Source organism: Pocillopora damicornis, chromosome 2 (genome assembly GCF_964200805.1).
Source record: "Pocillopora damicornis chromosome 2, jaPocDami1.2, whole genome shotgun sequence".
Taxonomy (NCBI): domain Eukaryota; kingdom Metazoa; phylum Cnidaria; class Anthozoa; order Scleractinia; family Pocilloporidae; genus Pocillopora; species Pocillopora damicornis.
Window position 1 is genome coordinate 32,831,853 of NC_142671.1, and position 25,604 is coordinate 32,857,456.

Genomic DNA, 25,604 nt, shown 5'->3' on the forward strand with positions numbered 1-25,604 from the left:
ATTAAAATTTAGAACCGAGTTTTGGTAAATACGCGATGTGATTTGTTCGATTTTGATCTGAATATTACGAACAAACAATATGTTCTTAAAGTGGGAGGGGGGAGTGGGAAGGAGGAGGTTGGAATTTGTTGATTTTGCTATTCTTGTTAACTTCAAATTTCTTTTCGACTGGCTGAGTTTTGAACTCTCCATCTTTCGGTAAATTGCGTCTCTCTGAACCCTTTTTGAAGGTAGTGGGATTAACAAAATTTTAATAGAAACTGAATCCCACTCCCACTAATAACAACGGCGATGGGATTTCTATTAAAATTTGAAACGGGGTCTTGGCAAATATGCCAGTTGGGATATAGGATTTGGATCCTGCCATTGTGAGCTGCAAACTGGCCCCTATGCAAATTTGAAACCAAGATTTAGTAAGTACGTGAGCTGAGATATTGGATTTGAATCCCAACATTACAAATTGCTACAGTTTACACGTGTGACTGGGTCTGTATAAGCTTCTTAAAAATAAGTCTCATGGGATAAGCAATAAATGTTGTTTACTTACAGTCGAATCAACTTGGTGTTGTAGCTGAAGACTCCACGTGGTAGCTCTGCTATATGATTGTTATGTAAATACCTACGAAAACGATATTAAGAAAGACAATAAAGCAAATTAATCATCTCATGAAGTTTTAAGACTTCCAGAGTTTGCAAAGTACATCCGTAGGAGTAGAAATTAACTCTTAACTTCTTTCCAGACTCCTCTTCTACTAAGGGAGACCCTTGGAATTTCGGCCAAATCCTTCGAGACCTTAGTTACCGGTCATCATTTCTCGCTTAAGTGGCCGGAAGGGAAGAGTCAGAGGATTTGGTTTAAAATTGCAGCTCGCCTGCGAGAATGGTGCCTTTCTTTAAATTTACATCGGCAGCTCCAAAGAAATTAATATTTTTTTAAAAAATACACAGCCTAAACTTGCGCAAAGAAGAGAACCTTAGTTTTGACATAATACTGTTTGTAGATGATTCAAGCTTAATAAACAAAATATCTCTTTTTGACCTAACAGTGTGTTCTCTAAGTGGGAGGGGGGAGGTGGGTATGTTCATTTTGAACATTCATTTCATGGAAAAAAGTCCGAATTGATTATTTTTTCCTAATGATTGCTTGCGTTAGGGAAAGGCTTTGTGAAAGGTGAATTTTAACACGAAGGCGCGTTATAAATAGGTTGGCTCCTCCCCTTTGTTTCAGCTCAAATGCAAAAATTATCCTATATGGCGACCAACGTTCCCACCATGAGTGAAACGGTCTGCATAGAAGACACACTTTAAGTGTTTTTTTTTGTCAATCAATCAGAAGATATTGCGTCTTGTTGACTCTCATCCCCATAATTGAGCTCATTTTGATATTAATTGGCACTAATTTATCGTTCGGCCGCTCAAAGCGCTATCTGCGGTCGATAAGACACTCGTACAGTTGTCTTTTCAAAATTCGCGCCGTGTAACTTCAGCTTATGTCCCAAGCCCCTGATACAAACTGGTTCTTCGAGCCTTCAGATTATTCCCATTGAAACTAGCGGATTCATGACTCATTCTATGTGCAATGCTCAGACTATTATTATCTGTGACAATTCAGTGACAAGACCTCTGAAGTATGGACGATTTCACAAGTAAGTGCCATTTTGAGACAGAATTTCACAACTCTAGTTCAGTTTGGGGAATAGTCTTGGCTGTCGCTACTCGAAAGATATATTTATTGGGAAATTTATTCGCTATGGCTGAGGGAAATAATCCATCTGTACCCAAGAAAAAGCGTCCAACGGATCGAGGTCCCCAGTTCTCTTTCAACATAGAAGTTCCTCGAACTCAGGAGAGCAGACTTCTCGGCATCAAAGACCACATAAAGATGGCCAAAGGCTCGTTGAATCTTACAAAAGCGACGACAAGCACACAGAATGCAGATTTGATGGAAGCTCTTCTGTTAGCTCTTGAGGAGAAAATTGAGAGGAAACGACTGACATCGAGCGACTGAGCCTCTCATCAACGGGAAGTCCGAACCCATCTCTTCTTTCTACACCATCCATAACTGTACGGTTTTCAATTCTTTCAGCTTTTTCCACTCCATCTTTGCGTATTTCTTTGCCTTTTGCTGATCCTTTTTCTCCAATTTCTCCTCCACAAGCAGAACGTACGTCACAAAGAATGCAAATCACTGCATCTCCAGTAGAGAATGACTCCATATATCTCTGCAGTAAAGAATCTCTGATAACTCTGTTTTTTTTTTCTTTTCTCTAATACGCTAACGACATCATGTTGTTATTGTGGAAAACCCTTCGATTGCGAGTCACTTGTCTTCAATCGACAAAGTCGTGTAGTGTCGGTGACAATTTCATGTGTTGGTGGAGATTCTTTCAAGTGGCTCTCCTCCCCTATCATGGGAGGATCTCCTCCAAAGTACTATGTAAATTTCAGGTGAGCACTCTCTTATTTTTGCTCGAAATTTACAGAAATTTGTCATCTCGGTATTTTACAGTTTTTGTTTTTTGTAACCGGTCACTTCTCTGTCTCTCTTTCATAGATTGATTCATGGAGTATTGTCCTGTGGCTTGACAGAGACAGAATACACAAGTTTCTGTCAAGAAGCCAACAGTCAACGGTCAGAGGGAGAAAAGACCTCCGACACAGGTTAGCAATGCACATGCGCAGATGCTCTGAAAATCATGTAGTCTTTCTCCTTGCAAGGAGAAGGCAGTCAACAGCAGTTTGCAGGTTGCTAAATCATGAATGTTCTACCAAGATAGCTCAAACTGACTGAACTGTTCCTTCTTTGGTTTGTGCCTTACCAGATGCAATTCTAAAATACTTCTATTTTTAATCACTTCAACAGTCTTGAAAAAGCTCAGTTACTTGACAGTCATGAAGAGGGTCTCCAATGAGTCGATGTTGGTTACTCAAGAACAAGTGAAGAGTAACCCTGCATATGCTGTGAATGGAGAGGTACAAGTTGTCATTTTAATTTCATTTTGTCTTTGGCCACATACTTATACACCTGCCATACTTGGAATCTATTACGTAGACTGGCACATACAAAAATATAAAATCTTATATCAGATTGTAAACCTTGAAAATATCTGTGAGTAGAGAAATGTGACCATTTTTATGTTTTGATTTCTACCATTTCTTCCTGCAGTGAGTTATAACAGATGCAAGGCATGATTCCAGTCAATCAACAGCACACACAACAGTTTCAGCCCTTTCTTTCTGGTAAGATGCTTTCTACTTGATCTCTTTGTATGATATGTTGAACCTCTGGTATGTTCAACACAAGGTGTTAGCAGTTGTCAACTGGAGTAGGGCCAATGAAACTTCAGCAGTAAGCTGTGAGGTCCCTATGACAAAAGAGCTGCTGACTTTTCTCTCTGAGACACAAGGTATGATAAATTTGCATCCTCAATAATATCATATCGCATATGTAATACAAATATGGATCTTGTCAAAAGGAATGCTTAATTCCTTTGACTCTTGGCATGGTACTCAGTACACACTTGTATTTTTTGGCTCATTTTGTCTTGATGATTATGACTATTTCTTGAAAGTTAGCATTTTATTGGTATTAATATTTTTTTGTATATTTTCAAGTGCAAAGTCTGTGACTAAAGCAATGAAGGAAGTTGCCTCAGGGGCCCAGAGGGATGAGGGCTCAAAGTAGTTTTTTGAATTGTTAGACAAAGGTAAGATATCTCTCTTGTGAGAGTCATCAAAAGCTATATTCTCTCCACAATTACCTGCAGATGTCAAATTCCTTCTTGATATAAGATGACTGTAATAGAATATAACAATTCTGAATATTTTACAGTGAAAAGTACAAGGACTCTTGTATACTTCTGCATGAAGAACAGTCCACAGTTATTAATCTATTTTTCTATAATTTGGTGTATTTATTTCTCAGGGAAATCATGTCAGATGCCATGCGGAGTCACAGTGCAAGCAGAATGCCTATGTGATGAGCAAAAAACTTTTAACTAAACCTGAAGTAGTAGCTGCATGCAGGGAAGCCATTATGGGCACCTCAATTTATAGGCATGCATCGGACTACATGCGGGTAATTAATTGACGCATGCTGTATGTTTATGTTTCTTTGCATGAAGAAGTTTATCTCTTCTTCCAAATTAATGATGTTGATGTAAGGGCCATAAATGAGTTGAACAAATTCATTTTCCAGTTAAAGAAAAATCACCCATAATTTGTTGCCTTCTTCAGTGCAGGGAAACATATTGGATTGAGTCTCTCCATTCAGTGATGCTCATTTATGCTGCAAAGCTGATTCATTATGGGAATGACACTTACAACATGTGTATGGAGTTAGCCATTCTTGATTGGGTAAGAAACTTATGTTATTAATTCTGCTCAATTACTTTGGCACTTTTTGGATTCACTGCCTTCTCTTGCTCATTGGCTCATTTGTCTTACAGAATAAAAATGTGAATCGAGAAGCATCGTCTCTACAGATTACTAACATACCAGGCATCCAAACCGCTTGGCAGAGACCAGGGTGCTTACTTCAAAGACATTTAATTTCAGAGAAACTATCTGGTCTACCTTTTTTAATATAAACAAATGATGTCTCTTCTGTTTTCCATTGCACCACAGTTTCTGTGATAATTACAACTAGGAGCCCAAATGTTCAGTATTAATATGTGAGGTCATTAGGGAGGACCAATTCTAACAACTGGTGATACCAAGCAATGAAAAGATGAATATTAGGTTTGACTTAAGGTATTTCCAAGCAGACTCATTCTCTGTTTCCTCCTGTTACTTTTCTTTGCACTGTATATCTTTTTCTAACCTATAGGAACGTCACTATAATTTCCTGTGTGGACATTGTAAAATGGACCATAAAAAAAAAAAAAAAAATTGGGTACTTGGGCTCTCTTTGAGGTGGGCATTTGTATGAGAATTTTATTTTTCCTTTTTATGCCCCATGTAGGCAATACCAGGAGGGTTAGGAAACCTTGAGCTCACATTTTTTATAACACGATTGGACATCCTTTCCCGCACTACATTAACGTGGTCCCCCAGTTCGACTTTTCAAGCCTGGTAAAGAGGGTCTTTCCAGAGCTCACATTTGTTCAATGCTCTCCAGTACGTCTTCTAATCTTTTCTACGTCGCACGTGATTTTGAATATGTGCTTCGCGATAGCCAAGGTATTCGCGACTGTCGGTCGTTACACATGGCGTTTGCCAACAGTAAATACACATTTCGAACTCGTCCCCTCTTGCATTAGCTATTGTGGAGACAAGGTGAAATAACTGTTACAGTGAAAGCGCAACTGAACGGTCATGAAGTCTGATATGATCGTACAACTAGTCTTCCCGCCTACATTTTATTTTGGACAATTTTTATGTACATTTTTCATGTTTAATTGACACGTATGCCCATGGTGTAGCATAAAATATCGCAATAAATATAACTTGTAGTTCTAAAGAAATAACTCCTTTCAAAATATTCTTAGGCAGGACAAAACATTCTTAGGCAGGACAAAACATTCTTAGGCAGGACAAAACATTCTTAGGCAGGACAAAACATTCTTAGGCGGGACAAAACGTTTCATGAATGAAAGTGATCTTTGCAGTGATGTGCACTACTTAGGCAGTAGTGAAAATAAGGCCTGAAAAAAATTCAGGCCTGTACGGGATTTGAACCCATGATCTCTGCGATACCGGTGCAGCGCTCTACCAACTGAGCTAACAAGCCAACTGGGAGCTGGTCATGATGGTGGTTCTAAATAAATCCGTGAAGTGATGAATAGACGGTTAAGAATATATGAAGGTCATATATTTGAACTGCGGATAAAGACATGAATGAAAGTGATCTTCGCAGTGATGTGCACTACTTAGGCAGTAGTGAAAATAAGGCCTGAAAACGTTTCGTAGGTGTCACGCAAGGCTGCATTTCGGAAAATGAAGGCATCAAAAGGAAGCAGTGTTAGACATGAACTGTCGCATCATACGAAAAAAATCTGTGGTTTGCAAGTATCTTCTAACTAGTATTTCCTAGTTCGAAAAAAATCTGCAATTAGTCACTCCTGGAAAATTATTGCGTTACGCGAGTGTTTCAATCTTGGTGATACATTATCACAGTGATTGTTGGTATCGAACTGTAGTCCTAAGTTACCTTTCTAATGTATTGTTCCAAAGGTTAAAGGTCATTCAGTACTTTTGTAATCATATTATACTTAGATTAAGAAAAAAAAAAAGAAAAAGAAATCGCACCATTTGTGGAGGAAGCCCGTACCGATGATTCATTTGGCGACATCGATGCCTGGACATGTCCAAGTGAATCGGTGGTTGACGGCGGTTCACTCGCGCGCTCCAGAACTTCGCCTACAATGGTCGCTCTGCTTTTATTTTTCTTCCGTTGGGTTAACAGCACTTCCCCTTCGCATTATTTAAGAAATGCCTTGAACATTCCTTCATCTTTTCTTTTTATTCTAACGGTCATCTACATCCCGTATTTAAAAACAGACATGAAATTACGCCATGGCAATTTTAGGCGAAGGCGAAGCGAATCATTTCGAATTTCAAATTTACCGCCACAAATGAAGGTTTCGATCGGAGGAAGGTAATACAAACCTCAAAAAATTATTCCATTGTGATGAAAACGTAGAAATTTTTACCGAGAAATGCGCCTCTGGTCAGTGCCTTGCATTGGCTGCAGCTCAGGCTGTTTTGGAGTTCTGTATGCCACGACGGTTGATTGACAAATGATTCAGAGGTACCTAAGGCACCTCCCCTTTTATGGCGCGCCTTCGTGTAACGATTGAAATCGGATTTCTGGTTAATTATACTGTGAGTTGATAATAAAGGTAAACTTTTTCAGAATGTTTTGGGATTGATGTATTACTTCGGATTGGGCGATGATATAGTCGCAGTAAATTAGATTAACGTAACGCAATGTGCATCCATACCACCATTTTCTTTTTTAAACAGTGGGATTTATAATAATCAAAATGGGATTTCTCTTAACATTTGAAACTGTGTTTTGGAACATGTGCGAGTTGGGATATAGGATTTGAATCCTGCCACCTCAATCTTAACAATTTTAATGCTTCAAGGATGTGATAGGATCTCTATCTAAGGAGTAGTCAATTACCACGCAATTTCTTGATGTTGCTTTTGTGTAAAAATTTATAGCTATTTTAATACTTTTTCCTAAGAACAACTCATTGTAACCAGTCAGAGAGTTGTGCTCGCATATGCAAACAAAATAGATGCCCGAAAAATGCGGAATTGGTCACCAGCGATAGTTAAGAAATTATAGTGAAGTAACTGGTGAAAATTGATTCTTGCCGCTGTTAAACTCACACGCTCTAAAACCCATGTCACCTTCTTTTACTCGCATATTATTTTTATAGAAGAGTTTGAATGCGCTTATGCTCATCTTTGATTGATAAAAGTAGAAATTTTCTAACTCTAACTGGAGCAAGAAATCAGAGGACGCGCTTATCATCGGATTTAACAAGAGTGCATTGTAAATAACGAGGTTTTAAGGTCTTATCCGAGACAATCTGTCAAACATTAATATGTAAATGGCATGTGTTACTTACAGCCAAGTCAACTTGGAGTTGTTATTAAAGACTCTAGGTGGTAGCTCCTTGATTTGGTTTCCATATAAAAACCTAAGAAACGAACATATGATTGAATATAAGATCTCACCTTAATGGGTAAACGTGATTCCCAGGTGAGTCTAGGTTAATGTGTCCTTTCTAAGATTTTCTATTTAAATTTGAGTTAGTTAAATTAAACTGGATGTGGGTCAAAATATCGTTTAAAATATGTTGTAAAGTCCATTAATGAACAAAAATGTAGCAAATTTGGGAGCGAGGCAAAGTTCAGCGGTTTGAAGAATGTTTTTTTTTTCAGACGCCTTTTGGCAACTGCTAAAATTTTAGCTCACCTGCAAGTATCATAGCTTTATTTGATTTTCAATGCAGCCGATCACATGGGCCAGTGGGCAATTAAAATTTGGAATCGAGTTTTGGTAAATAAGCGAGGGGATTTGTTCGATTTTGATCTCAATATTACGAACTAACAATATGTTCTCAAAGTAAGAGGGGGAAGTGGGAAGGAGGAGGTTGGAACTTGTTGACTTTGCTATACTTGTTAACTTCAAATTTCTTTTACACTGGCTGTAAAAGAGTTTGAATACGCTTATGCTCATCTTTCATTAATAAAAGTAGAAATTTTCTAAGTCTAACTGGAGCAAGAAATCAAAGGCGTATCATCGGATTTAACAAGAGTACATTGTAAATAACGAGGTTTTAAGGTCTTATCGGAGACAATCCGTTAAACATCAAATTATGAATCGAATGTGTTACTTACAGCCAATTTAACTCGACGTTTTTATGAAAGACTCTAGGAGGTAGCTCCTTGATTTGGTTTTCATGTAAGAACCTAAGAAACGAACATATAATTGAATATATGATCTCACCTTAATGGGTAAACATGATTCCTCGGTAAGTCAAGGTTAATGTGTCCTTTTGAAGATTTTCTATTTAAATTTGAGTTAGTTAAATTAAACTGGATGTGGGTTAAAATATCGTTTAAGATATGTTGCCAGTCATTATCGTGATGTGCTCGCATATGCAAACAAAATAGATATGTTGCCAGTCATTATCGTGATGTGCTCGCATATGCAAACAAAATAGATGCCAGAAAAATGCGGAATCGGTCACCAGCGATAGTTAGAAATCTTAATGAGGTAACTGGTGAAAATTGATTCTCGCCGCTACTTCACTCACACACTCTGAAACCCATGTCACTCTATTTTACTCGCATATTATGGCTCTAGAAGAGTTTGAATACGCTTATGCTCATCTCTCATTGATAAAAGTGGAAATTTTCTAACTCTGACTGAAGCAGGAAATCAAAGGACGAGCTTATCATCGGAGTTAACAAGAGTGCATTGTAAATAACGAGGTTTCAAGGTCTTATCCGAGACGATCCGTTAAACATTAAGTTATGAATCGAATGTGTTACTTAAAGCCAAGTCAACTCGGAGTTGTTATTAAAGACTCTGTGAGGTAGCTCGTTAATTTGGTTTCCATTTAAAAACCTAAGAAACGAACATATGATTGACTATAAGATCTCACCTTAATGGGTAAACATTATTCCCTGGTGAGTCTGGGTTAATATGTCCTTTTGAACATTTTCTATTTAAATTTGAGTTAGTTAAATTAAACTGGATGTGGGTCAAAATATCGTCTAAAATATGTTGTAAACGGCCCCTTAATGAACAAAAATGTAGAAAATTTGGGAGCGAGGCAAAGTTCAGAGGTTCGAAGAATGGTTTTTTTGTCAGACACCTTTTACGGCAACTGCTAAAACTTTAGCTCACCTGCAAATATCATAGCTTTATTTGATTTTCAACGCTGCCGATCGCATGGGCCAGTGGGCAATTCAAATTTGGAACCGAGTTTTGGTAAATAAGCGAGGGGATTTGTTCGATTTTGATCTCAATATTACGAACTAATAATATGTTCTTAAAGTGGGAGGGGGAAAGTGGGGAGGAGGAGGTTGGAATTTGTGGATTTTGCTATACTTGTTAACTTCAAATTTCTTTTTGGACTGGCTGAGTTTTGAACTCTGCATCTTTCGGTAAATTGCGTCTCTCTGAACCTTTTTTGAATTCAGTGGGATTAATAAAATTTTAAGAGAAGTCCCATCCCCACTAATAACAATGGGGATGGAATTTCTATCAAAAATATGAAGCCGGGCCGTGGAAAATATACCAGTTGGAATATAGGATTTGGACCCTGCCATCATGAATTGTAAACTGGCTCCTCTGCAACACATGGACTTGAGGGCAATTAAAATTTGAAACCAAGATTTAGTAAAGGGGTAAGTAAGTAAAAGTTAGTAAAGTTAGTTTTGTTTTGATCGCCAAAGTATCTCTTCGACAAAAATTCGAACAGACTTAAGGAAAAGTATGCCAACGAGGAAAACGAGCAAAACTCAGAAGCAGATATCCCAAACTTTCGAGACGGATTCTTCGATTTTTTGAGTAGGACAAGCAAAAAAACTCTCGACAAAAGTGTTACTTACAGAACGTTCTCTCTCACTTCCTTACAGAAAATCTTGGTATACTTAAACTGTTACTTTCGTGTAATCTTGCATTATTCTAAACTATGGGTATTAAACGAATATTTTGAACTTTTGACGCCTCAAAGTCCAGTTTTTATTGGAAGCCAATAAAATGTTCTCGTACTTAGGATTTGACGCGCGTTAATCATTGATAGCCGTTCCGCTTGAATTTAAATCTTTTTCCCTCCTACTTGAATTAAAAGATATTATAAATATCTTACCAACCTTGTTTTTCTCGGTCCGTACTGTAAGTTATGGAGCCTCGTTTTTCCCGCGCACTTCGCGCTTGTGCCATAAATCTGAGCGGATAAAGTTCGGTCTGTATCTTACAGTGCGGCTCTCGAACTCGATTAATAAGAGGTATGTGTGATGGGAAATTAGTGCTCTCGAATCGCTTTGAAACGCGAGCAAGCCTTGATTCCCTAAATTAATTTATTAGAACCAATTCATACGCGATGAGCGAGTACGATTTCAGTTCCCCAAGTATACTAACAGAATGGTAACGACAAAGAGAGGCGCCTATGATGCTCGCAAAAACGATTACCAATATCGCAATCCTGTCTTATAAACGCAAACGGTGGTTCGTTCAAGTGTTTCCATTTTCCTGTAGCAGTTAGACAGAAGCTGAGAAGCCGAAGGTGGAAAGGATCATGTCATCGAGGTGTGTCGTTCGTGTACACGAAGGACAGAATAAAAGGGAGATCTTAGTATTCCTCTACCTCGTCCGTTTTGACTTTCTTTAAAGGCTGCATTTAAGCTACATGAACACCCTCTTGTTTGAACGGAGTTGTGAAAAAAAATTCCATATAACCATCAATGAATAGGCATTTATCTTAAAATGATATGTAAGCGGCGAGTCCCTCTCGGATCAGTTGAGTACTTAAATGATTAAAAATGTCGCACAGTCTAAACGGCAGCGACTCGTTCAAATTGTCGACAGTCTTCAGCGAAGATGATTTGGGAATTTGCATTTCCCAATTTATTGAATGGTTTGAGGAGGTGGTGTCGTCTTTTTCGAAATTTCAATTCATCGGCAGAATCAATTTTCAACTGCGGAGGCGATTTCCACGATCGAAGTTTTCAACTATCTGCTCGCTGAAATCCCCCGATTCCTCGAAATATTGAAATCGGTTCCAATTTTGTTTACGCTTCTTGCTACATTCTTCGCATCTACTTTGGCGGTAGCGATATAACATCTTGCTTGATAGATAATCAAACATATTGCACTTCAAAGAAATCAATTTTGAGTATAGAGAAGCTTCACGACAACGGAAATTATCTACAAAAAAATGCCGAAGTCCTTACATGGGTAGTAGGGGTAGTAGGTAGTTGACCCCATGTCCGAACTTTCGCGGTTTGCTAACAACAAAAGTCACGTGATATTACACGTGAAATCGAACGCCGAAAGGGTAAATTCCCCGTTTTGAAGAAATTTTGCAACAACTGAATAGTGCAAATTATTTTGTGGTAACTGATGCGATATCTGATTTCACCAAAATACTTCAGATCACTAATGAAGCTTAGCCACAATCTCTCATACCCCTTTTGGCAGGTACTGGTGGCTACGTCTGCCCTGGCGAGTCTCCAGCGGAAACGAGAAATATCTAACGGGGCAGCAGGAAGCCCTGATAGGAATGAAAAGTGTCTGTAACTAAACATTGCTGATCGTGTTCTTAAACATGGATGTGAAATAGCACAAGAGGAGGCCGAGAAAAATCATGATGAGAATCTTCAAAATTTTCTGCTGCGAATGCAACAAGTGTTACTCAAGCCGAACCCGGCAGAGTAGAGGTTTAAAACCCCAAAAGTGATTTTTTACGGGATTCCAGCTAAACCCTGACGGGGTCAGCCCAGTCCCAACCATGGTAGAAGCAATTCTAAGTATGCCAAATGCTGAATTCCTTTGTAAGGTTTTGTCTAAATTTGAGTGATGTGGTCAAGGCTTTAAGAGAATTAACCAACAAAGACGTCCCCATCCAGCGGACTGACTCACATGACAAAGCTTTTGTTGAGTCTAAGAAGCTCATTGCTCAGGGCCCTGTTATGTAGCATTTTAATCCTCAGTTGCCTATAACACTTCAAGGAGAGGGGTGAATAGGCCAACGGATCGGTGGATTCTGAAAATTATTTTGCCCGGATTTAGGATTCAGAGCGAAATTTTAACGGATTTGCGGATCCTAAAATTGCAGCGGTTCGCGGTTTCATCGATTTTTTGGGTCCGGATTTTTTTTATTTTGCTCGTGAGGAAGTTAGGATCGTGAATCTGAACGATCGTCAGAAATACGTTGTTTCTGGGTATGACTATATATATTTTTGTCATAGACGAGACTTTCTGCATGTCATGCGTCAGTGAAATAGTTACGCACTGTGGCCAGCAAGAGGAAAGAGGAAGAATATGTATCACTTGGACACGACAAACACCAAGTAAACTTCTTGGACAAGGCTATCAAAGCGCACATTCAGGCAATTGCGTTAGTTGACCGAGAGCTTGCATTTGTAGTGTATATTATCTTGTTCCAAGAGAATACATAGTGCACAGCTAAAGTATGACGGGTATGGGGTTATAGGCGATAAACGTCCAACGCATCATTGGCTATGGGGACGATTGGAATTCTGTTGTCAGCCTTTGTGTGAACAACAACAAGTCCTTTGTGTCATACAATAAAGGCATAACTCTATTAGAACTCGCTTCCTGTAAAAGCCAAGTCGATTACAAAGGACAAAACGCACGATGCACCGTTGCGCTATTTCAGAGAGGAATCCTTTTAACAGATCAAGAAGAAGTAAGTGTCTTCAAAATTGACGAGGAGGGAAGAGTTCAGAAATTTGCTGGAACCAAAGTTGAAGAAAGTCAAGATATTCCCGTCTTGGAATGCCAGTTCAAGCAACCAATTAGTATTCGTGTTGAGTTGACTTCGTTGTATATATTTGCAACGCTCAATCAAACTCGTTGAAAATAATCACGCCTCTTTCCGAAACAGCGAGATTCAAAGTACGTTGGAAAGCTTTGCGATGCTTTCTCTGTGCATAAGGAAGGACGATCTACTCCACCAAGAGCTTTACCAGAGGCTACAGAAAAGGAGAAGGAATGCAAACAAATATTCGCTGAGTATGAAAAGTCAGTTTGCTCTGTAATGGAATGCTCTAAGATGACACTGAATGGACCTCAAGGCACGGTTTCTGTCGTAAATGTGAGGTCGGTCGATATGCTATACTAGGGATTGGACAGAATGAAGTCACTGTTTTCCTCACTTTATTTTGATGCCACTAACCTCCTAAGCTGCATAACCCTCGACGTTGAACACCTGCGCTCTACCAGCCACATCAAACATCCACTACTATCAAAAAAAGAATACTGCAGAGACCTTTGAGATACAATAAAAGAGAGTGCTCAACGGCTCTCGTCTTCGACAGTGTATTACTACAAGGTGAAAAGAGCTCCTGGTACCCCGACACAGAACATGAAGGTCATTTAGCTACACTTCTCTCTATTCCACGGCTCCCAGTAGCAAAACTTTCAGAAAAGGCAGTAGAAGAAATGCGTAATTACACCTCAACGTATGGAGCTGCCGTTCGGCAAAGAACAAACCGTCACGAAACAACCATTGCTAAACATGGAACGCCACCGGAAATGTTTTCCCAGGGTAAGCTTCATATATCTGAGAACAGTGTCGACTTGACCTTGTTTGAAGGTTCAGATTCTTCTTTAGTAAACGAGAATGATGAGGAAGTTGAAACAGCTGAGAGTGACCCCGAGAATGGGGAGGAAGTGCCAGAGTACGACTCATGTACAGACGAAGACGAGGAACCAGAAGATGGAGATTCGAGCTTTGCTGAACTTGACAGACGGTCCACTTTCCTATTAGGAGCCACTACACACTTTGGACGACAAGGCAGGATCTACAACAGATTTCTAATGCAAAGGTGGATCTTTTAGTTAGCAATTAAAGATCCAATAAAAAGTGTCATAACGTTTTTTAAAATTTGTTTTGCTAACACATCAACTCGATTCGGATTAAAAAAAAGAAAAGAAAAAAAGCGATTATCTCTCTCCTTTTAGTGAGTTGCAATGTTTGCCCCGTGGCGATCCCAGAAATCTGTACACAAACAAAAGGATTTGATTCCTGGCAACTCATTCAGTGTGGTCTGGCGCACTTAGGGCCTCTTCATATGAGTCCTGTTGACCGGGCTGGCCCGGTTTCCGAGATCTCGCCTTACTTCTAAATCCTTTATAAAATTTTCGATGTGGTCATATGAGAGGGGGGCCTGGCTCGGTTACCGAGATCTCAGTTTTTTCCAACCGGGATCTCGGTAAGCAGGCTGGAAAATTTTGCCATATGAACACTTTATCCCGGTTACCGGGATGAATTCTTCGCAATAGCGCATGCGTTCAATGATCGATGACGTAGCAGCGCAGTTTCGTCAAAAACCAATAATCTCGTTTCCGCAACAAGGCGGCCCGAATGGCACCGTTTGCTTTACCTGAGGAATTTTCCACATCATTAGCAACCCGTTAAACTGCAGTGATACAGCTAAAAGGGTTGCCAAAGCAATGATAGGCGCAAAAGTAATAACTCGGTTGCGTCTCGCCATCTTTGTTTAGTTTTTCTAATTTCGCGCCAAAACAGGACCTTCGGTCTTTTCTCATCTCGGTAACCGGGCTGAATTTTCTCATATGAACCCAAGGCGAAATTCTTCCCGATAAGCGAGCCAGCCTGGGTAACCGGGCTCATATGAAGAGGCCCTCAGTCTCGAGTACTGGACATTGAAAATGTGCCACTTAGCTGTAAGGCGACTCACATCGTCATCGAATCATTCGATTCAAAACTTCAAGTGAACTCGTGGCAATCGGAAGAAACCATATGGAGGAAAGCGGACGCAGTGCAAGTAGACCTTCCAAGTCTTGACTATCGCAGTTTTGATTAATAAGAAACCCAACAAAGTCCAGTAACTAGCTGATCCTCGTTAAACATTTACGAATAAATAAATCCAATCGTCTCAGTAAACACATTTAATGAGTTGTAGTTGACTGATCTCGTGTAATTTACACATATCTCACACTCGCACTGGCAAGTGCGTGTAGTGACACGCAGTTTGCGGGTTGCGCCGGTGCAGCCTCATAACTGCATGTATTTTAAACTAATTATTTTGTCAGGGAGCTCGTAAAGCGCTAAACATGTAAATTTGCGATCGCACTCAAGTCGAATATGGAATAACCAGAAAAGTGTAAACCAGAGTTGTTTAATTTCTACAACTTTTAAAATCAAATCTTACTCAAGGTGGTGGCTTACATCCTTTGGTGTATCGATCGTAGGAATCTGAACTCTAATCTTTACCCTCGGAAATCATCAGGCTCTAGGTTCTGGATGCAATCCAAATCCCGATAACAAGAATAAAGCGATATTTAGGTGAGCATTTAGCCTGCAGAACCAGGGTGATTTTTTGGGCTTTCAGGCGAACAGAGGCAAGCGCGAGTTGGGCGCGAAGTGAAAGTCATTTCTTTTGTCACTTGCGTGGAAAAATCTTAAGCAAAAGCTAATATCCTTTCAAGTTAAAGTAGATCGATATAAAAGTGAGCTTCCTGACTTACAGAAACTGTAGCTTCACCAATGGAGCAAATAAATCACCATGTAACTTCTTAATCTTGGTCCTCCAAAATTCCCTACAAATAAGTGTTTTTTGAGAAACTGGTCCATTATTGATTTAATGAATAATTACATCTTAAGCAAAAAATACGGCAACCTTAATTTTAATTATTCCGGCAGTTAATTAGCCTTAAGACTGATGACAACCGGTGTGAGTATAATTTCACTCACATTCGGTAATTGACAAAATATGTGCAAGTGGTGTTTGAACACAAATAGAGACGAATACATTGTTTAAGTATCAAACATGAACTTATGCTTTGATTTTTCAATAAAACTACCAATTCAGTATTGCTATTGTAGACTCCAGGTGTTAGCTTCTCTGGCTGGTCGTCTCCCAAATCCCATATAATAAAAATGTAGCAAATATCATTGAGGTTGAGCATGAAGTGATTCGTATGGTGTATCCGACGGACAACTAGAACGCTTATTTGAGTGCGAGTTAGAAAAGGTTATAAAAAGACAGGTGATTTTAAAAATGCTCACCCTTTAGGCTACCTTAAATCAACTTTAAAATTAATTTAATGATAATCCTAGCATCAGCTCCTCGATATTCAGTTTGTTTGGTATTGTGGTTGTATGAAAATCTTTTCTTTCTCCTTTTTCTTTTTTTTTTTCTTTTTTTATTTCTAATTTTTATTTTTGTTTATTTTCCATAGTAAACAATTCGTGTCGAGGTTCTGAATTAAGTAGAAACTCCGGAGAAGTTTAGTTATTATAAAATAATCCTTATAATGTATCCGACGGGCGAGTAAAATATTTATTTGCCAACGAGTTATAAAAGATAAAAACCTCAGTGATTTTTAAAATGTTCACCTTTTAGGCTACCGTAAATCTTTTTTCGGTTTTTTTTTTCTTCTTTTTAACTTAATTTTTCTCTTTGTTATTTTCTTTAAATAAAAATTCCTGTCGAGGTTCTGAATTAAGTAGAGACCCCGGAAGTAGTATGGGTGATGTTCACAGTGATTGCTGTTTTCACTCTTGTTATGAAAGTTGATTTGTTGTAGCCTTTCGCCCAGGAGAAACGAGGGGAGTCTGTTTTCCTCCTTATAGGACTGATCTCTTTCTGTGCTTAAAATGTGTGAGTGAGTGTTTTTTTTCCAAAATTTGGAAGATATTTCGACGCTTGGGACATGTGCATTTAGAGAATAATGGTCTAGCGCACTTAATCTCGAGTAGAGTACCTGACTTTGAAAAAATGCTCGGTAACTGCAAGTGGTGCATACCTCTGAAACGAGAAATCCGGCGACACACAAAATTGTGTCATTTGTTACTCTAATTAACTGTTATGCGGTAAATTTTTGTTACTAAAAAGCATTTTTATTATGTTGATCCAAATGGTACTCCCTGCCCTTGAAGCCATCAAGCCTCGTTATTGCTGTAAAGATCTCCGCTTAAAAAAAGTAAAGTTAGAAGAGTGCTACGGTTTCTTAATGTTCAACACTGTCATTTGCAAATTATTCCTGACCTTTTTTTTTCCTCTCTTAATAGCAAGGTAACTTTCCAGCTTCAAGTAATTTGCCGAAAATTCTGAGATTTTTTGTCTTGGAGAAATAATTTCTTCTACAATTCCACGTAGGCCCAAAGGTTATTTTTTATCATTATTATTATTTTCTTTTTTTTTTTACGTTAAAAAGAAGTTCAACTCAAAGTCTAACTCGAATTATAACTTAAACTCCGAATCCAAACGGCAAAAAAAAAGGCCGATTGTATTTCTCTGACCAGTCTTGAAATATAGGACAATTGAGATCGGATCTCTGGTAAACTTCAGAACCGTGACTTAAGGTAAGTCAGTCTTGTAATTCTAAACAACACATGACTTCGAGTTTTTCATTTGAGGTTTTCTTTTTATTTGGTTGGATAAATTAAACTGGGAATGAGTCTACAAAATATTTAAACACTATTGTGAAGTCCCTTACTAAACAAATAGGTAGCAAATTAGTGACCTCAAATAATTTTTAGTACACTCAGTGTCGATAAAACATCTTTCGAAATAGGAAAAAAAAACCAAACAAACATGTTTCCAGACTTCTCTACTCCTCCCACATTTTGAGCAAGGCAAATCCTAGAAGGTCAAATAAGGAGTTTTTTTTCCTATCTTTTTCCCGGCCTATTCAGTAATTGCTAAAATTTCAGCTCACCTGCGTCTGTTATGGCGCTATTTGATTTATCTCACTGCAAAGGGCATAAGTTTCCTCCACGAAAGAGATTAATCCTCGCAAATTTTCCGCACTCCCAACGTGTGGCTTTCTAGCTCAGTTAGTAGCAGCGCCCAGTGAGTATCTGGGAGGCATGGGTTGAAATCCCATTCAAGGCTGAATCTTGTTCGGTTAACTTTTCTTCAATTGGTAAAATTCAATTGATTTTAATCCCCAAGTCAAAAGAAATTTATTTTATTGCAAATTCACATTGAAAAGTCGTTCAGATGAACCTTCGTTTTCGACAATAAAATGGTAGTTTAAAAAAAAAAAAAGTACAGAGTATAACTGTTTGACTTAATAATATGCCTGGATACTTGTCCTTGAACACAGTGGACAAATAACGGAGAATTTTATCGGGTCAAATGGAAGCTGTGGTTCATCTCTTATGAAAAATAGCTGATAATCCCTGTGTTTTGGAAGACTTCGAGTGGTAGTTCTTCTATCAGGTCCTATCGAGTCTGTTGATCGAGGATACATCCTGGATGTGGTTAAAAATCTCACCTCTCGTGTATTTTTGTTGTGCATTTTCTATCTGGCCAAGAGAAATTTAAAATTTTGTGATAATTTTCCGTAAAATGATGGGACACCCGATCCATTTCGAGAGCCATTCTATGTTTAGCATTTATGTGATCCTTGACAGCGTCATTGCTACTTTGATTCTTGCCACTAGTTGTGTTCAGGCGTACCAGTCCCACCAGGAAGACACTGGCCACGTGATGTTTTATAATAGTTTTGCCTGCGGCTAGGTTAGTAGTCGCCTTAAAGGTTCAAGTCGTGAATTTTTTTGACGGCTTCATAGGTCTGTGTGGCACGCTGATATTTAATAGTCCGTGGGGGTAGTGGTAGTTTATCTTTTTGTCTATAACTGTTAAATTGAAATTTCCTTTTGCATGGCTGAGGTTTGAACTCCTCATTAGTAGGTAGAATGCGTCTCTTTATCCAGTTGTATCAAGTATTCAAATATGATCGTATAAATGTGTTACTCACAATACTGTTAACTCGGTGTTGTAAGTGAAGATTCTCGGTGGTAGCTCTTCTATTGGGTTCTCACCCAAGGCACTACGGAAAGGATATACACTGCATATAAGTTCAATTCCGCGTTAGTAAAAACCAGGTTCCTGAATCTATTCTGGGCTTTTAAAGCTAAACTTATTAGAAAACTGGTAAGATTTAAAAGACCACTATATACTTTCATTATCTAAGTTAAATGGTGCAAACTTGCATCTGAGAAACTTAATACTTATATATACAAATAAGGTACATGACTGAATTTAAGATTTTTCCTTCATAAGTAATCATGATTCCTAAATCGAGTAAAAGTTAATCTACATTTTGTCTTTTTAGCTTTTTTTATTTCATATTTGAGAAGATGGCCGTTTATTAGCCGATATGATGGCAACTTGGCACTTACAGGCCCCGCAGCTTGACTAACTGAGAAAATGAATCATTTCGCAACCTCTTGATCTTGTTGGAATGTAGCTATCTGGAAGAGTTGAAACTTTATTTAGCAATCACACAGGAGAGTATCACTGCTGTATTGGTAAAGAGAGGGAAGAGGCGGGAGGGGTGGGCGAAGCTATACAACTATAGAGAGGAAATTTGGAAGGAAGGTCACCTTTCGTATTCTCCCTGCCTCATTTTATCTCACTAAGCGTCAGACATTTAGCAATGCGTAAATAATTGCGCGTTAATATCAACGTAAGCATATATATTGTCTACTTACAAGACGGCCAACTCGGTGTTGTTTTCGAAGACTCCAGGTGGGAGCTCCTCTATCTGGTTGTCTTGCAAATCCCTGAATAGGGGATCAATATCCTTGATTAAAGTCGAACATTTCAAGCCTTTTCTTGTTGTTGTGTATTCTTCCCCCCTCCCCTTCCCCCCCCCTCTTTACCCACCCTGCCAAAAAAAAAAAGAAGAGCTGATATGCTCACAATTTATCTGTAGAACAGGGCATGCGACGTGGAACAGACTGTAAATGTTTTCCTTTACATTCAATGCGTGTAATTGCGCGCATAATTCCATCTGCCGTGGTACACCGGCAGGGATCTGGACACCCTAGAAAAAGAAGATATGCTGTTGAGATCGTATCGTTGATGTAAGTTAGTGAATACCTGTCAATCTCTTTTGTCGGAATTGCTGCAAGAGTGCATTTGAGTCCTCTGAAAAAGCCTCAAGGTGTCTCATGAACACTCAATACTAAAGGTGGTTAGTTTCTAAAGAAACTGTGGTGCTGTGTCTGTCGCTCTGACGAAGGGCTAACGCTCGAGACGTCAGCTTTCAAACTCTTTACGGTGGCCAGTTTACGCTGTCAACTCAGTTGATAATACTGAATTACCCTGTAACAGTCGATAACAATCTAGTGTAAGGCAAGAGAATTTAGTGCTGGATCAACAAAACTATCATGTCAGCTTCTTAGGTGCGAAGCCAGGTTAAAAAGCGTAAAGATTTGTTAATTTTACCAGCAATGTATAGAAACTCTACAATTTCCGATATATTTCCCTCTTAGTCTGATTGGGTTAAGAGTCACATTTTTGTAACTAAAACTCACTCTCGATGGCAAGATGGATTCGTTTCTCGTCAAAACCATCCTGCGTGTTCACCTCACAGCTGTAATTGTCATTTTTTTCTCCAGTAATGTTCAGCTGATATAGTACACTTGTACTGTTCTGTACTAGAATGCCGTTCTTTCTCCAAACAATGACTGGTGCCGGTGCACCTTGTGCTGGACACCAAAGAGATGAGGAATGATTGAAAAGAACGAACTGAGTCTCGACCGCTTTCTCAAGGTTGGGTTTGACTGGAAAAAAAAAGAATTCTTAGCAATTACAAAAGCAGTTGAATTCAAGAAGCATTAGCTATGGCTATTTTCCTTTCATCAAGTGTAAAACTCTCAAAATATGCACTGTCTTTCAGTGGCTTATTAAAAATTCAGCTAGTCAATACTTGCCTGTTGTATTAGCTGTTTTGTAACTGTATGAACCGCTGAAATTGTTATGCAACCACTCGTGATTGAATTTATCTGATTTTCTCAACCACAAGTTCTGTCCACTGGATCGCACAGTACTAGAAATATTCCTCCCACAAAATACACCAAGAAGATTAGAAGACTCGTTATATCCATCGCGAACCTCAAGGTACATGTCATCAATGCATGGTAGGTAATTTAGTGTTAACAACTGGGTTGAAAACGTAAATTAGCCACCGTAAAGAGTAAAAAAGCTGACGTTTCGAGCGTTAGCCCTTCGTCAGAGCGATTAGAGGAATTGTGGTTTGTGTATGGATTATATGTAGAAAGTGGAGCTACGCCATTGGTGGGAATATGGTGACGAAAAAACAGGAATAAATTAGTTGAATGAAAAGCGCTCGTTGATTCCGTGGGGATTAAGGGTGCCGATTTGAAATATAAATTTTTGTTCTAGTGTTTTACGGCTTTCCGAACTGCCTAGATGTAAGGAAAGGCCGCAAACTGCCATATGCTGTTTAGAATGATAAGGAAGATTAAAGTGTCTAGCGACTGGCTTGGATGCGTCCTTTTCATTTATTTCCACATCGCGAAGGTGTTCTCGGAATCGGTCACCCAGTCGTCTTTCTGTCTCGCCGATGTATAACTTATTGCAATAAGTGCAAGTTATGCAGTAAATAACATTGGCGGAGGTACACGTAAAGTAATCAATGATCTTAATGGATCTTTTGGGTCCCGATATTTTCTCTACGTTGTGAATGAAAGGACAAGTTTTGCATCGTGAGCGAGCGCATTTAAAAGTTCCAGATTGGTCATTGGTTTGAAATGAACTCCTGACTAAAAAGTTGCCTATGTTTTTGTCACGTTTGAATGAAATAAGTGGGGGTTGCGAAAAGATAGTGTCAGTCTCTGAATCGTTTTGGAGTAATTTAAAATTTTTAAGAATGATAGATTTAACTGCGTGGTTGTGAGGGTGAAATGTAAGAGTAAATGGAATGCGATCCGTGTTCTCCTTCTCGGCCGTTTGTAGTGCTGCCTGTCGATCGATTTGTTGGGCACGGTGGTAGCCCGCTTGAACGACAGAAACAGGATAGCCGCGTTTATCGAAAAACTGGCACATTGCCTCTGATTTTTCGGAAAAATCAGAGTCGTCACTACATAAACGACGAAGTCTGAGAAACTGTGAAAAAGGTATGGAGTTCTTGACGTGTGATGGATGTGAGGATGAATACAACAAGTAACTATGTGAATCTGTAGGTTTGTAGTAAACACTAGTACATAAGCCGTTGCCTTCAATTGAAATTTTGATGTCTAGAAAAGCCAAAGAATTGTCGGAAATTTCCCAGGTATATTTAAGAGCCGGATGAAAGGAATTGACGGCGGTTATAAATTGAGTGAGCTCCTCTTTGGTAGAGGAGGTAGCGCCGATGCAATCGTCAATGTAGCGGCCGTAGAGTTGAGGTTTTGGGCCGTGGTATTGGCCAAAAAATTGATGTTCGATAAAACCTACAAAAAGATTGGCGTAGGTGGGTCCCATTTTAGTACCCATGGCCACGCCATTAGTTTGTTTGTAGTAGTTACCACCGAATGAAAAGCAATTGAGTGTGAGTACTAGTTCGGCCAGACGGAGTAGTGTTTCAGAGCTAGGTTCCTTAACAGTGCGTTGATCGAAAAAATGTTTGAGGGCCCGGAGACCTTCGTCATTGGGAATGACAGTGTAAAGAGATGTTATATCCATGGTGAAAATAAGTTTGTTTTGGTCGAGGAAACTAAAGTCACGAAAAATTTCAAGTGCGTGTTGACTGTCCTTAATGTAAGACGGTAGAGTTTTGACGATAGGTGCCATAATTTTGTCTAAATAGCTGGAAATAAGTTCAGTGGGACAACTGCAGGAAGAAACGATGGGTCGACCTGGGTTGTTAGATTTGTGGATTTTAGGTAAAAAGTAAATACACGAAGTTCTAGGAGTAGTAATGATGAGATTTTTAGAAGTGGCCGGCAATTCTTGTTTAGCTATGAGATCGTTAATAGTATTTTTGACAATGTTTTGGTTAATTAAAGTGAGATCTTTGTCGACTTTAGCATAAAAGGAGGTGTCAGAAAGTTGCCGCAAAGCTTTTTTTTGATAGAGGTCGGCCCGCCAAACAACAACTGCACCGCCTTTGTCGGCCGCCTTAATGACAATGTCTTTGCGTTTTTTTAGACTTTTTAGTGCCGACCACTCTTCCGAAGAAAGATTGGAAAATTTGGTGTTACGATTGAATTTAAGTTTGTTGATATCGTGGCGACATTTTTTGAGGAAAAAATCTAAAGATGAGAACTGGCCCTCTGGGGGAGTCCATTTAGACTTTCGAATCTGGAGTGTTTCGAAAGTATCTTTGTTCGAGGTGTTAGAATCTCTTTTTCAACGTCTTGCTTAACTGAAAATTCGTCGGTTTTTTGTGATATGGGAACAAAATTTAAGCCTTTGCTGAGAACAATATATCGTCAATATATCGTCAATATCAATATCGTCTCAGCAAAGGCTTAAATTTTGTTCCCATATCACAAAAAAACCGACGAATTTTCAGTTAAGCAAGACGTTGAAAAATTCCTTCGCCGCGTTCAGTTGAAAGCCTTTTTTCATGACAAAGAGGATGATTCTAGGTGTTAGAATCTCTTTTTCAACGTCTTGCTTAACTGAAAATTCGTCGGTTTTTTGTGATATGGGAACAAAATTTAAGCCTTTGCTGAGAACAATATATCGTCAATATATCGTCAATATCAATATCGTCTCAGCAAAGGTTTAAATTTTGTTCCCATATCACAAAAAACCGACGAATTTTCAGTTAAGCAAGACGTTGAAAAATTCCTTCGCCGCGTTCAGTTGAAAGCCTTTTTTCATGACAAAGAGGATGATTCTAACACCTCTAACAAAGATACTTTCGAAACACTCCAGATTCGAAAGTCTAAATGGACTCCCCCAGAGGGCCAGTTCTCATCTTTAGATTTTTTCCTCAAAAAATGTCGCCACGATATCAACAAACTTAAATTCAATCGTAACACCAAATTTTCCAATCTTTCTTCGGAAGAGTGGTCGGCACTAAAAAGTCTAAAAAAACGCAAAGACATTGTCATTAAGGCGGCCGACAAAGGCGGTGCAGTTGTTGTTTGGCGGGCCGACCTCTATCAAAAAAAAGCTTTGCGGCAACTTTCTGACACCTCCTTTTATGCTAAAGTCGACAAAGATCTCACTTTAATTAACCAAAACATTGTCAAAAATACTATTGACGATCTCATAGCTAAACAAGAATTGCCGGCCACTTCTAAAAATCTCATCATTACTACTCCTAGAACTTCGTGTATTTACTTTTTACCTAAAATCCACAAATCTAACAACCCAGGTCGACCCATCGTTTCTGCCTGCAGTTGTCCCACTGAACTTATTTCCAGCTATTTAGACAAAATTATGGCACCTATCGTCAAAACTCTACCGTCTTACATTAAGGACAGTCAACACGCACTTGAAATTTTTCGTGACTTTAGTTTCCTCGACCAAAACAAACTTATTTTCACCATGGATATAACATCTCTTTACACTGTCATTCCCAATGACGAAGGTCTCCGGGCCCTCAAACATTTTTTCGATCAACGCACTGTTAAGGAACCTAGCTCTGAAACACTACTCCGTCTGGCCGAACTAGTACTCACACTCAATTGCTTTTCATTCGGTGGTAACTACTACAAACAAACTAATGGCGTGGCCATGGGTACTAAAATGGGACCCACCTACGCCAATCTTTTTGTAGGTTTTATCGAACATCAATTTTTTAGCCAATACCACGGCCCAAAACCTCAACTCTACGGCCGCTACATTGACGATTGCATCGGCGCTACCTCCTCTACCAAAGAGGAGCTCACTCAATTTATAACCGCCGTCAATTCCTTTCATCCGGCTCTTAAATATACCTGGGAAATTTCCGACAATTCTTTGGCTTTTCTAGACATCAAAATTTCAATTGAAGGCAACGGCTTATGTACTAGTGTTTACTACAAACCTACAGATTCACATAGTTACTTGTTGTATTCATCCTCACATCCATCACACGTCAAGAACTCCATACCTTTTTCACAGTTTCTCAGACTTCGTCGTTTATGTAGTGACGACTCTGATTTTTCCGAAAAATCAGAGGCAATGTGCCAGTTTTTCGATAAACGCGGCTATCCTGTTTCTGTCGTTCAAGCGGGCTACCACCGTGCCCAACAAATCGATCGACAGGCAGCACCACAAACGGCCGAGAAGGAGAACACGGATCGCATTCCATTTACTCTTACATTTCACCCTCACAACCACGCAGTTAAATCTATCATTCTTAAAAATTTTAAATTACTCCAAAACGATTCAGAGACTGACACTATCTTTTCGCAACCCCCACTTATTTCATTCAAACGTGACAAAAACATAGGCAACTTTTTAGTCAGGAGTTCATTTCAAACCAATGACCAATCTGGAACTTTTAAATGCGCTCGCTCACGATGCAAAACTTGTCCTTTCATTCACAACGTAGAGAAAATATCGGGACCCAAAAGATCCATTAAGATCATTGATTACTTTACGTGTACCTCCGCCAATGTTATTTACTGCATAACTTGCACTTATTGCAATAAGTTATACATCGGCGAGACAGGAAGACG

The 25,604-nt window shown here is 39.0% G+C and overlaps 2 protein-coding genes, 1 long non-coding RNA gene and 1 pseudogene across 3 annotated transcripts in view; 3 read left to right on the plus strand and 1 right to left on the minus strand.

The window, feature by feature from the left end:
• LOC149050919 (uncharacterized) overlaps window positions 1–25,604 on the plus strand; it is a 218,824-nt gene that overhangs the window by 100,136 nt on the left and 93,084 nt on the right. Inside the window, exons 2-3 of the mRNA XM_089197952.1 lie at window positions 3,926–4,078; window positions 4,237–4,356. Coding sequence (XP_089054078.1) covers window positions 3,926–4,078; window positions 4,237–4,356 — 273 coding nt within the window. The remainder of the gene's footprint in view (window positions 1–3,925; window positions 4,079–4,236; window positions 4,357–25,604) is intronic.
• Window positions 1–25,604, minus strand: part of LOC149050925 (G protein-coupled receptor GRL101-like) — a 94,595-nt gene that overhangs the window by 21,180 nt on the left and 47,811 nt on the right. The gene's annotated exons all lie outside the window — the stretch shown is intronic.
• LOC149050926 (uncharacterized) lies at window positions 1,622–3,240 on the plus strand. Its single transcript, XR_016184136.1, has 4 exons — window positions 1,622–2,448; window positions 2,555–2,661; window positions 2,864–2,973; window positions 3,167–3,240. It is a non-coding gene; the product is annotated as an uncharacterized LOC149050926 (long non-coding RNA).
• Window positions 3,173–3,727, plus strand: LOC149050927 (uncharacterized; annotated as a pseudogene).